The following is a 13416-nucleotide window of genomic DNA, read 5'->3' on the forward strand; positions in this document are numbered from 1 at the left end:
CCTTTACCTGCTGTTCCTGCTTTCTGCAGGGCCATTGCTTGCCATGGAAACAGCTGTGGCTCTCCAGCCATTCTGGGCACGAAGCAGCTGACCAAAATGTTTGCAACTCATCTTGCAAGGTAACATGGGAACTTGGTAAAGATCTGTGAGGCTGCAGATTTTGACTATCCTAAACCCACTTTCTTTGGGCTTGACATCTACAGGGCATTCCAGGGGCAGTGGGCCAGGCTGCTACAGAGCTCCAACAGAACAAAACTGGAGCAGAATCCAGCTATCGTGGATGTTCTCAAATGTTAAGGTTCCAAAGAACCAGCTAGCAATCAGAAACGTGGGGGGTTTTTGTCAGGAGGTACATCTTGCTGCAAAAAAAGGAGGTCGGGCTCTGTACTCAGAGCAAAGTTCAACATTGAAGTGGGCAAGAAGTAACCTGAAACCATTCCACCTTGTGGAATACTCCTGAAATTAATTCCGTTTCTCCTTTTGTCCCCTAAATGTCACTGAAAAGGTGACTTTCCTTTGTTGCTTGTTTTTAGAACTAGCAGAGATGGGAGAAACATTCGCGTTCTTAGTTGGAAGCATTAGTGACCAAATGTTTACTTTTGTTTCTTCACGTCCTTTTTCTTCTCAGTGTTCAGATTGGCGTACAGGGCATACTCGTTTGGTGTGTTGTACTTTTGGATCCTTTCAGAAATAGGTTATGGACTGTGAGGACATTTTTTTCATTAGCTTTCTAAAAGATTCTGTTGCCATGCATAGATTTGCAAGCATGGAATGGCTGCAGCTGTGATGTCATTGCCAGGCCATGCTGCTGTCAACAGAATGTGGTTGCATGGAAACCCTGACTGTCCAGAGCACCTCTCTGACATTCTTGATGGAAAAGGGGTACCCCTGATCCAAGGGTTCTCAGCTGACAGGCTGCCCCTTTGCACTGGGGGTGCCATTTTTTGCTTTTTCAGTGCACAGTCTGCAAAACTGCTGCACAGTGAGGCTAAAATGTTCAAGCAAATCTCTGCTGCAGTTCGCCATTTTTTTCCATTGGCCTATTCTTTCTATACTTGCCCAGACAAAGTCTGGTTGGTGACTCACCTAGCCAGTAAGCAGAGGGTTTTTTCTAGGTGCATCCAATTTGGCTTTTGTATCAATGAGTTTTTATGCTATCCCTTAGTAACTGAGCTGATTTTGAAACAAAATGCTGTTGAGATACCAGGACTTTGGTAAAGCTCATGTCAACATCTCCAGCCAAAAAGGGGATGTCTGTAGCTCTCCATGGGGCGTGAGCAGCTTTTGCAATTGAACCTGCAGGGGTTCTTTTCCTGCATGAGTTGGCCTGTGGCAGTAGGGTCTGTAATTTCCTCAGTTTGATGGCTCAACAAAGATGAGTTCCAAATGCCGATTGGCAGAACTTCTGAGAAGTCTGTCTAAAGACCCTGCAGTTATCTCCAGAACTGAGGGAAAGCAACTTATTTTCTAAATTCTGTGATTAAAAGATTTGATGGTCTGACTTTACAATGACTGTAGAAAAAGAATAGCCTAATATACTGTGCTGTTTTCTTGCTTGCTATGTAAAAGAATTGTCGCTACTGGAGGGATAGCGACAATACTGGAAGAAATATGCTCTTTATTTGGGTTGGCTCATTCTGTGGGGTTCCACACAACAGGGAGTTTTCTGACAATATCTGTTTTATTTTTCCCTGCCCATTACAGGTGAAGTCACACATGGATACAGAAAAGCCCATGCTTCGGTGAGTCACAAAGTAACCTCTGACGTTCCAAGCATTTCAGGATTTTGGAGCAAGCCATGAACTTTGCCTGCTGCAATAGGTGCCAGCCTTGTAGCCTGAAAGAAAGTCCATGTCAGTGTCTTTGCATCAGCAAAAAAGGGGTCCCTGGCTGTTTTGTAATTTTCTCTTGAAGAGCTTTTAAGCAGATGAAAGTCTGGTTTTGCAGACAGAAGGTTGCTTGCTGTTTGTTTTTAGCCATGGCGGAATATACAATTCACAACAATATGCAGTGCTGTCTAATTAGCCCATTCTAATTTAGTTTTAGCAACTTAGAATCTCATTTCTATCCAAGTTTATGATTTCTCCTTAGTACAGCTAGAGAGATTGACGCATATAAATAAGATTGTAAACCATTTGTAACTCCCTGTCACTCACACTTCTCTCTGTCCACAGAGAACAACACCAGAATCAGAAGCTGCTTGGGCTCCCTCTGTTTCTAAAGAACATGAGGAGGAGGAGGAAGACAGCCAAGCTCCACCTGTTTTTGGACCAGAACCTGAACTTCCAGAATCAGTAAGGGCCAGCTTTTGTCAGCATTGTCTTTGATGTAATTCAGAGCTTCCTGTTTCTGATCAGGCAGCACTGGTCATTCATGGCTGAAAATTTGGAAGGCTAGTGTCTTACCGAGACAAAGTGCTTCCCCTACCGCCAGCCACTGTCACCTGGAAAATCAGCTCTTAATTTTCAAATTTAGTCATAATTTTCCTGTCCTTCTGACAAGGGCCATGACTTTATCTTAGCATTGGATAAGAGTTAGTGTTGTGTCTTTAAATGCTACCTGTGTAAGAGCGAGCTACTTTGTATCAGTGCGGGCTGCCTGTCATCAGCCCAGCCAATCATCCAAAGGTGCAGTTCCCAGCCTTGCAGGATACCTATGGAAACTGTCCTGTGGAGGTAGATAAATGAACAGCTTAGACTATGCCCATAATTTTTACATGACCAAAGCTTGGTGAGAAGAATCCGGCATAGCCCTGCCATATGTCAAGAGAAGGCTGGCCTCTGTACGGCTGGAACATGGTTCCTAATGGCCACTTCCTAAAGCTTGAAATACTGATGAGAAATATCTCTGCTAGCCATGTTTCTGACACAAACTGATTTCTTATCACAGATCTACACATCCTCTGGAATAGTAGCTGACACCTCACCGGTATCTTCTGTGAGAGACATTCCCACACCTGAGAACTCCAGCACCAGCAGTTTGTCTAGCCGTACCTACCAGGAGCAAAAGAGGATAGAGGAGGAGAGTCTAGAGAAACTGAGTAGGTCTTCTGCAGTTTTTGTCTGATAGAGCAGTGTTAATATTCATAGACAATGAACACTTGCCTTGGTATCTGTTCTTTCCCTCTATCTGTCTCCTCTGAATGTTTCTCCCTTTTCCTGGTTTCCTGTCAAGGTAACACTTCAGAGGACTGTAGAAAACCAGTCATTGTGCAGGCCATCTGTGCTACGGAGCTGCGTTGTTACCAAAGTGACTTCAGCTCACAGCCCCAAAAAGTGGGGCTGCATTTCTGATCTGCTGGATGGCGTTATCTCCATTTTGAAGTGATCTTTCATTTTGTTCTTTTCAGGGAGCATTGTGACTGTGGGAGACCCCGTCACAAAATACATTGGATTGGAAAAGATTGCCAAAGGGTAAGTCCGACCACAGCTCCTTCTCCAGAACCACAGGCTAGGTATTTTGCTGGTGTAAGATCAAGTGTGAAGTCAGGCAAGCTCCAAACATGTTCAGACACTGGGTATAGATCCTTCTGTCTCTCAGTACTGATTGGTATTTATAACTGTGATCAGAAGGTATCATCAAAGAACTTCATACAGTCAGTGTCTTGCCTTCAGCAAGGAGCAGGACCTGGAGGATCTCCTGTCCCTCCAGTGCCTGGCACCTCTTTACCTATTTTCTTAGGAGAAATAATTTTTTCTCAAAGTAATGGGGCCCTAGGTAGGTTCAAATAAGAGATCTGAGAACAGAGCAATAAGAGTTCTGAGGGCTCAGCAAGGCAACATGGAAAAAGAGTGAAAAATGTTACTTTCCAGTTTTTGCAGACATGTTCCATGCCCCACCCCTGCCCCCGCTTGGGTTTTGAACTAAAGTAAATCCAGTGTGTATATCTGAGATTTGTACCAGCCCTTCATGTTGCACCGAAGTTTTCTTTTGGACACCCTCCATGGCAGAGGGCTGGTGGGCTGCTGTGCTCTTGGCTGAAGAGTAGGTGATGCCAGGTGTTTCATAAACACTCCAGGCAGCAGAGACCTGTCTGGGCAGGCTTTCACCTGTAGGAAGGAACTAAATGGCTTTTCCTTTCTTTGCTGCTGGTTTATTTCCAGAGGTTTCGGAACGGTCTATACAGCAACTGATACTGCCACAGGAGGAGAGGTAAGTGTCAATAATCCCAGATTTTGCAGCTCTTGAGTAGTTTCCCCTCTGATGTGAGCTGTGGCTGGAGCGTTGGGTCTCCAGGAGATCTTTCCTGTAAAGGCTGTTCCTCCAAAGCGCAGACTAGCATCAGCCTGCCCAATCCATTTGGGACAGCTCTTTGGGGCTACATCTTAAGGTTTCTGAAAGCTCATTTCTGGCTGACAGTGAATACATCTGATTCTTCCTGGTAGCTTCTTATCCCGATGCAGTGCTACGCTTTGTAACTGTGCTTAGAGGTCTACAAGGGACCCAGGGCATATCCATAAAATGCCATGGAGTGGATTGTTTATTTTTAAACCCAGGAAAGAACTGCAAATTTAAACTGTTCAAGAATGTTCTTTAGAGTTGCAAAATCAAAATTCAACAAGCTAGGAAGTGGTAGGATTGTGTTTTTGGGGGATAATTTTAATGATCCTTTTAGGATGGCATTTTACCCGTGATGTCTGTCTGTGTTTGCTTTGTTATGCCTTCAAGAGCAACAGTTGCATTTGAAAGAATTATCAAACGCCATAGAATTCCTAAAGGATTCCCAGATATTTTGTGATATTTTCACAGGAACAAAACTGCTTTGTGCTTGCAAACCATGTGTGAATGGTAATAGTGGTGATAAACTAAGGCCACCAAAGAATTTAGGTGCAGAGAGTGTTGTTAGGGCTTTGGGGTTGATAGCTTAAGAGATCATTTTTACCAAGCTGACAAGGCAAAATGTCTATGGCCATGTGTCCTAACTAGCACCTGAGCTAGCAGAGACATGGACTGTCATAACGTCAGTGGCTAAGCTCTGATGGGTAATCACAAGGCAGTTTGGCATAGCTGGGTTCCATTACTCCAGAAACACTCACTCCATGTTCATTCTGATCTCATTCCAGAAACGCTCACTCCATGTTCATTCTGACCTCGTGCAACAGGCTTCTCAGGTTAATGGTTTTCAATGTCATTTTAGGTGGCCATAAAGCAAGTCAGTCTCAGAAAACAGCCCCAAAAGGAACTAATTGTCAATGAGCTTCTAGTTGTAAGGAACAATAAGCACCCCAATATTGTTAACTATTTAGACAGGTAAGTAGTTCTGGTATTGTCACATGAATATTCGTTCATGTACTACAAGACAAAGGTTAATAAAACCCCTTTGGTCACTGCTGGAGAGCTGAGCTTTTTCTTTTATTTATCTATTTGTATACAAAATATGGGAGGAGAGTGCATTTTGTTCACATTAATCTTTTCTGGCATGCATTGTTGGAAGCCTGTTTTGAAACACCTGGGTCAGCCCTATCTGACTAAAACAACAGCCTCTAAGTTCATTACCTCCATGTGGTTTTGTTGGTTCAGCTTGGTTCAGGTTTTTCTTTTCTTAAGTTGAACCTATTTTCTGTGTTTTATGATAAGTGCTGATAACTCATCATAGAAATTATTTCCCTGCATTTTTCACTTTCTTGCTCTAAGACATCTCAGTTTTCATGGATGGGCCTTCCTCATTTTCACTGCACAGATTCCAAGTACTGTTTCACCTAGAAAGAATGCCTCTTCCTGTTATTCTCTGTTCATTTACAAGTGCCCTGGAAAGAGGAATAAACTGTAGTGTTTTTCCTAAGGTAATTTAGCTATACACATTCATCTCCATGACACGGTTTCCTTCTTTCAGCTACCTTGTTGGGGATAAACTCTGGATAATTATGGAATACATGGATGGAGGACCTCTAAGCAGTGTCATTAAAGAAGTCCATATGGCTGAAGGAGAGATGGCAGCCATCTGCCGAGAGGTAAGGGATGCCACTGGTTCTTCTGATTGTTTGGGCAGGCTGGTACTTCTAGATAGGTGGTAAGAATAGGAGCGATTTCATGTTCAGAGCTTTGTTTCTGTGTTGCTTTGATGATATGGAGAAGCAGGAATATCTTAGGTGGAGGGCCTACCAGTACAACTGTTGTGGTAGTCTCTTTTTTTTTAAATTTTATTTACTTTTCTCAGCTTCTCCTCTTTGAGCATTTGCCTGAAGCCTGCCTGTATGGCACTCCTTGCCTGAAAAGCAAACATGCTGGTAGCAGACTTTTAAACTAACAGCAAACAATTGTTTGTCACCTGGATGGAGAGAGCCCATGCCCTGCAGCAGCAGTCATTCTGTGTGTTTGCAGGGGACAGGATGTAACAACAATTGCCATTTCTCTTTCAAGAGGTTGTGTGCCTTCACCTAAAAAGATACTGCTCTGCTACTGATGAAGCAGCACATGTGCGTGGTGTTGTCAAAAATATGTCTTTACAACACGATGTTCTGCCACTACTCACCTTTCAGCTAGAGCAGAAGTCCTTTTGAGCCATTTCATTTCTTGGGTGATGAAATCGGGTCATTAATTTTTACCTTCCTGTTTGTTTTTTATCTATCAGTGCCTGCAAGCACTAAATTCCCTTCATTCCAACCTTGTGATTCATAGAGATATAAAAAGTGAAAACATTCTTCTTGGAATGGATGGATCTGTCAAACTAGGTAGGTATTCTTGGTCAGGCACAGCATTCCTGGGATGTGGGGTGTGGAGCTGCTTAAGACTGACCACCAGCTCCCCAAGAGCAGTGCCTGTGGAAGTGCACGGACCACTGCTGCAAGCTAAGAGTACAACTGCAATGTGCAGAGAGGTCTTGAGAGAAACAAGGTGTCAAGAGTGGCTTTGGTTTTGTGTGATCCTTCCAGAGGGGAGGAAGTGAGATCTAAAGCTTCAAGTGAATAAAAGCCACTGAGTGAAATGTGGAGGTTTCTATAAGTGACCAATTCTATATTTCCTCAGTTACCACCCTGAGGAAACAGAGCACAGCTGCTTGTCCAGCTAGATTCAACACCACATTCTCAGAGTGGGAAATGCTTTGGTTTAGTTTCTTAATTCAAGCTGGCTTTAACAACACTGGGTTTCCTCCTCAGCTGATTTTGGCCTTTGTGCTCAGATGACTTCTGAGCAGAGCCGGCGGAGTTCGATAGTTGGGACGGCTCACTGGATGGCACCAGAATATGTGAATAAGGATGCATATGGGACCAAAGTTGATATTTGGTCCCTTGGCATTGTGGCGATAGAAATGCTGCAAGGAGAACCTCCTTACTCTAAGGAAATTCCTCTCAAGGTAAGGTGCAAATACTAGCAGATGCCACTGTCTCTCTAATCTGTCTCATGTTTTGTCTCCTATGAGACAAAATCCCATTCACCTCAGCTTGGACTAGTTCAACCAAGGCCCATCTACCAAAAGCTGTCCTTGGAACACATCAGCATCTGGTGTAGCTTTGGCTACATCAATTGGAGAACCTCAGAAGAGGAGTGGCATGTTCCAGTTAAAAAATGGCCCATTTTGGCCTTCAGCGATGCTTCAAATTTCTCATGCCCTTTTTGAACTCTTTGAGCTGTGTCTCAGAAGGACAAGAAATTTTCAGTGGCAAGTTTCTCCAGCTGGGGAATTTGAAAGAAAAGCATTTCAACCACGCATGCAGGTGCAGAAGCCTTTTCAGTCTTGCACCAGTGCCAGCTACTTACCTGAGCCTTTCAGGAAGTGCCTCTGGTTCTAGGAAAGCCTTAATTATTCATTACCAAATCCTTTTCTAAAAGTATGTTTTAGCACAGTGATTAGCTTCATTAATGCATTTATTTGGGTATCAAAATTAGCAGAGAGTTACCATAGAGATGAAATTATTCCTTTTTCTGATTAGATGATTAAAAGTTTTTCTTTGACCATGGAAGTGAAGCTGATTGGGAATTTGGAGTCTGATGAAAGACAGAGTTGCAAGTGGCTCCTGTCTGCCTGAGTAGACATTTTCATCATAAAATATTTGTGCACGTAACTAAATGTGTCTGATTGGGTTCCTTCCATGTGTTTCTGTTCCTTTAAGCAAGGTATAAGTGGATGCATTTCCTTTTTGACATCCTGGTTACCATTTTTATCAGGAAGAGAGCAAAAAATTTGACAACCTTTTTTTTTAATGGAAGCTGTACTTTAGAGACCAGTGAGCACTGCAGAGATGAATTGTATGTAACAATGCTTGGAAATAATGCAGTTAGAGCAAATTCACTCTTTAAAAGAGCCTGCAAAGCCTGTAAAGTCAATCCTCAGAGTAGTAAAATGTGCTTTTGGCTCATGTAGTTCCTACTAACTTGGTCAGCCCATGAAATTAGCTGTCAAGGCAAGATCATTTGCATGTCAGAATAGCTGTGGCTGCTATTTTGTGGGGTCTTTTTGCTGGTGCAGAAAAATCATCTCTAACCCTCTGCCAGGGAAGAAAGTGCCACTGAAGGCTGGAGCTTAAAAAATATGGTCTATGTGAACAGTTATGAAAGAAACAGGTGGAGTCTCGTGCTTCCTTTTCCTCTAGGCCCTGGATCTCATAGCTAACAGAGGGATACCGAAGCTGGAGAATGCTGAGCAACTGTCTGTTGTGTTCCAGGACTTTCTGAACTGCTGCTTGCAGACCGATGAGGATACTCGATGGTCTGCTGAGCAACTTCTGCAGGTACAATGTGAAGCAGCTGCAAGTGAAACAGCTGTCCAATGGATTGGTTTTCTTGTCAGCTAAACTCAAAGGCATCAGAGGACCTTCCCCTCACATTAATGTCCAGTCTGGATGCTTTTCAAGTGAAAACTGAGTAGAATCATAGAAAAGTTTGGGTTGGAAGAGACTTTTAAAGGTCACATAGTCCAACTTCCCCATTATGAGCAGGGACATCTGGAAGCAGATCAGGTTGCTCCGAGTGTGACCTGACCTTGAATGTTTCCAGAGATGGGGCACCTAGGACCTCTCTGGATAACCTGCTGCAGTGTTTCTCCACTCTCTTCATAAACTGTTTCTTCTTTAGACTTAATCTGAATGGACCCTCTTTTGATTTGAAAGCATTTCCTTTTTTTAACAGACCCTATTAAAAAACGCATCTCCATCTTTCTTAGAACCCCCTTGGAGCATTGAAAGACCTCAGTAAGGTCTCCCTGGGGCCTTCTCCAGGCTGACCAATCCCAAGTCTTGCAGCCTTTCCTCATAGGAGAAGTGTTCTGTCCTCTGATCATTTCTGTGGCCCTGTTTTGTATTTTGGTAGCATGTTCAGTTTTCCCTGGTGGCAAAAGAACTGCAGTAGGATAATCCCAGGTGTGGAGGCCTGAAATGGTGCTGGTGGTGAAGGAACCCAATGAAACCATCCCAGCCAAGTGATCCAAGATCTGGCTGTGGGAAGGAGGGAGTTGTTGGGCGGCTCCCTGTGAGCAGAAGGGCCTTAGCTTGTCCCTCCTACCTTACTCTCAGAGGTTTCTGACACCAAGCCACACTTTTAGAGGTTTCTGCCACCAAAACAGGGACAGCTGAGTGGGACTTGTCACAGCCCTTTTTGCTGCCTGGCACAGTTGAGCAGATGAGAACTGCTACAGGGTTGCTGCCAGGTTTTGTGGCAGATTGGGAGCTGCAGAATATGCCACTTGGCTGTCCCTGCTGTGAAGGCGCCAGCATACACAGGAGGTGCAGGGGATGCAAAGGTAGACACTGTTCTCCCTGCAAGCCAGAGCTGAGTCCATCAGTGCTCCACTACTTGTTTCCCTGCTCTTGTCTTGGTGCTGAAAACCTCAGTGGTCTTCAGATCAACACATGGGCCCAGATCCTACTGGGATAAACGTTTCTTAGCTGTCTTTGAGTTTCTTGAAGAACAGCTTATTCTCCTTATCTTTTTTGACAACTAAAATAACCCATGTCTACAAGAAAGAGGACCCCTAAGTCAGTATTTTGTGTTTCTTGAAAGAGGAAAATTCCTGGACTTCAAGCAGCATTCCCAGAGTCTTGACAGGGCAAATATTGCATCAAGCTGGAGACACCTTGATAAATTGATTAATAGAATTATGGGCCAAGTATTCCAGGTACTGGACATGGGATAGGAATGTACTGGACATGAAGATGGAGGTGCAGATAGTTTCCTCAGACCTATTTCTACGTCTTTCTAGTATCTCAAGGAATAGTGCTGGAGCCTGTGAGGAAATTAGTTTGGAAAGTCATGGTTCATTTGTTTTCTTTTCCTTTGGGCAGCATCCATTTTTACTCTCAGCCAAGCCTCTCTCCAGCCTCACCCCTCTGATCATTGCAGCCAGACAGTTGAGGGAGGACAGGAGACATGACAGCGATGGAATTTCTTTATCCAGTGCCAGCAATGGGTGGCACTCAGAATAAAAACTGTTCAAAACATCAATTGGAAGATACCCTTCCTTCTCATGCTGTGATTAAGACGTACATTCACTTTTAATTGTCACTCATTTCTTAAAGATGGAAAGTCCTATTTATAGTTTGGGATTGGAGAAGGGTCTCTTTCATTCCTAAACTCCAGACAACACTGCCTATGGAACATAGCCCACTGGATGGTTTTTGCCCAGTCATGGTACTCCTAGATGGGGAAGAAAGCATGTTTGCATTTCTAACCAGACACACATGAAGAGTGGGGCACACAAAATATCATGTGGAGATATGGGCTTTCAGCTGTAGCTCTGGAGGGTTTCAGCTCTCAACCACTGGATTTGTACAACTGATCTCTTTGCCTGGATGAGAATCTTACTCAAATGAAAAAGCAACAAGATCAGTCAGTGCACTCTGAAAGGGCCCATCTGACACAAAGCTGTCAATGGAAACATGAGGTGAGAGCAGGCCCAGCCACAGCTGGTGCGGAGCCCCAGCAGAGCCCTGGCAGAGCACAGAGCAGCCTCAGCATTCGCAGCCTGGAAGAAGGAGCTTGTAGCAGCAAGCAGCAGCAGACCAGCCCTGGATGCTTGCCTCTTCCTGGGACCAGACTATTCATGCCATATCAGAGCCAAACTGGCAGTGGGGTGCTCCTGAGGGGAATGGTGGCCATGTCACGAACTGCGCAGCCTGGTGGGATTGGCCACCTTGAATCTGTGCAGGCGTAAAGAAGTGCTGAAGAGAGCGGAGTGCTGATGTCACTGCTGAGGAGGCTGCTCTCCTGGGAGTCTGGCAGCTAAATATTAATTAACCATCCCTGATTTCCTGGAAAGCACAACAGGCCTGGTTTTTCAGATGGCTGCTGAGATGAGCAGCTCTGGTTTCCTGAACAGGGGATCCCCAAGGGAAGCTGAGAGAGCTGGCAGGAGTGTGCAGCTGGCACAACAGTGGCTGATGGAACCTGGATGTTTCAGGAGCAATGGTGGCCGAGTGTCCATCTCCCCAGCCCCATAAGAAGCTCCTGGGGACCGCCAGCATCCAGGGAAGGAAAACAGGCTGTGGCACATCAGATCATGCAGAAGAGCATGCAGGAAGGGCACTGAAGCTCTGCCAGCTTGTCCACGGAGCAGTAGTACCCGATGGGGAGAAAGCCATGGCCTCTCTAAGCTCTGCGCCCACCACGACTGATGCAGCTGTCCAGAGAGAGCTCCAGTGGGATCCTGCTGCCACCCGGGTGTCAGCTGCAGGCTGTGCCCCGCTCTCAGGTCAGTCCGAGATGGCAGCAGTGAGCACAGCTGTGGGAGGTGAGCCCAGGGACTCCTCTGCTTGCTGCCAGAGCTGTGGGAGGAGGTGAGTAGTTATACACTATATTATCTATACACTTATCTATTTATCTGACCACTTAGTGCAGTATAAATTAGAGGGTTTTTCTTCCAAGCTCTGTGTCCACAGCCCATCCTTTTGGCCAAATCCAAATTCTTTCTCAACTGTTCAGTGTTTGGAAAGTTGGCATGGGCTGATTCATGTTTGTGCTTGATGGGGTAATTGCCTGGGCTGTTGAGAGATTTCAACCTTGTTGTTTTCCTTTAGTTCTTCTCCTTTCTGAAAAGAAGGGAAAATTAATAAAGACTCTTTGATTTCCAGGTTGTTGGCAGCCAAAAGAGGAGCTGCCATCCACCGAGGAAAGAAAACAGGGAGATAGGTCAAAGAATGCCCCTCATTTCTCTGCAGGATGTTTGAGACATATGACATATGTTTGTTCCTCTTTCTGCTAGAAACTTGCTGCTTTTGACCTAAAACAGATTTAAACTTCCAAAGCCACCTGAGGGATGCTGAGGGCAGTTGGAGGATCACCCCTCACAGCTCAAACATCTTATCAAAACCTCAATCTTCAGAAGGAAACTTTGGCATACCCACAGTGGGCAACAATGCATAAAGATCAAAATAACACTGCTGGGTTTAACAGCATTTATGGAATTAAAGAAATTAAGAATGAAGGTTTGTTTTCTCTAACTTCCAGGGTGTTTGACATGACAAGAGGAAGGAGCATCGCCTGTGGGAGGAGGAAGGATGTCTCCCCAAGATTAAAGCTTAATTTGTGGTTTTACTAGGGGTAAGAAAAAGTTTGATAGAGAAACTCATGAGATTGCTTTTCTACTTGGTTTATTAACAAGGGGTATTGATTAGTAAATGTAAGAGTTTAGGGGGTTATGTTTGGTCTTTTTGCCTTTATTAAATCATGAAATTAAAAAATGTCACACCCAAACTAGACAGAAATTCAGAAAAGTAGAACTGACCAATTGAGTTAGAAATAAAGGAATTAAAATGCCTGGGTTGTTTTCTTACTTCCAGGATGACTGCCACAATGAGAGGAAGGAACACTTCTGTGAGAAGCCATCACCTGCAGGACAAGGAAGAGTCTTTTGCCAAGACCTAAAGAAGAATTTTGGGGCTAACAGGGCTTAGAGATGGAATAGGGAAATTAATGAGCTTTACTACCTGTTTTTGTCATAAATTTATAGTCATGTGCCACATTCCAGATGTCACCTGCCCCAAGTAACAATGAACAAAGCCCTGGGGAGTTAAAAGCTGGACACCTGGAATCCAGAATTTATAGCCCTCCAAGGACATGTTGAAGTAACCAGAAGATAAAGAAGACACTAACAAAGATGATTCAACATGTACTGGAGACTCTCTGTCTGGGAAAAAAGATAATAAAAAGGCTAAGAGATGTGGACTAATTAGCATGAGAAGTGAGAAATCAATAACCAATAGAAGATAGAATAATAACTGATGCAAAAAATTATGTCATTTAGAACCAATGGACAGTAATTTCTTTGCTAAAAATGTATAAATAAGTGAAAAGTTTTGAAAGTCGTGTGCATCTAGGTGGAGCACCTCAGCCTGGAATAAACTAATGCCTACTCCCTAATACTACGAAAACAGGGTTAGAGAGTTTCATTTATCCAGATGTTTTTGGCAACATACTGGCAAGCCTCTGGGAATCTGCAGCAAAACTCCAGAAAGTGTCAGTGAGTAAGAGCAGGAGACACTGTGG

At 44.1% G+C, this 13416-nt stretch overlaps 1 protein-coding gene across 1 annotated transcript; it reads left to right on the plus strand.

Moving 5' to 3' along the window:
- The first annotated feature begins 139 nt into the window (after positions 1-139).
- LOC103615837 (serine/threonine-protein kinase PAK 3) lies at positions 140-13292 on the plus strand. Its single transcript, XM_017734656.1, has 14 exons — positions 140-1093; positions 1705-1742; positions 2175-2294; positions 2890-3040; positions 3350-3413; positions 4104-4152; positions 5138-5250; positions 5834-5951; positions 6572-6671; positions 7098-7294; positions 8532-8669; positions 10218-11708; positions 12379-12471; positions 12711-13292. The coding sequence occupies exons 1-12, from the start codon at positions 772-774 to the stop codon at positions 10356-10358; spliced, it is 1551 nt and encodes a 516-aa protein (XP_017590145.1). The 5' UTR covers positions 140-771; the 3' UTR covers positions 10359-11708; positions 12379-12471; positions 12711-13292.
- The last annotated feature ends 124 nt before the right edge of the window (positions 13293-13416 follow it).

Source organism: Corvus brachyrhynchos, unplaced genomic scaffold, assembly GCF_000691975.1.
Source record: "Corvus brachyrhynchos isolate BGI_N302 unplaced genomic scaffold, ASM69197v1 scaffold94, whole genome shotgun sequence".
NCBI classification, from domain to species: domain Eukaryota; kingdom Metazoa; phylum Chordata; class Aves; order Passeriformes; family Corvidae; genus Corvus; species Corvus brachyrhynchos.

What these genes read in the sequence shown, in the direction of transcription:
- LOC103615837 (XM_017734656.1), top strand. Translation starts at nt 772, where the DNA reads ATGGCTGCAGCTGTGATGTCATTGCCAGGCCATGCTGCTGTCAACAGA. An exon ending in AACCTGAACTTCCAGAATCA is followed by an intron (nt 2,295 to 2,889) that starts GTAAGGGCCAGC and finishes TTCTTATCACAG; the next exon opens with ATCTACACATCCTCTGGAAT. An exon ending in CTGCTGAGCAACTTCTGCAG is followed by an intron (nt 8,670 to 10,217) that starts GTACAATGTGAA and finishes TCCTTTGGGCAG; the next exon opens with CATCCATTTTTACTCTCAGC.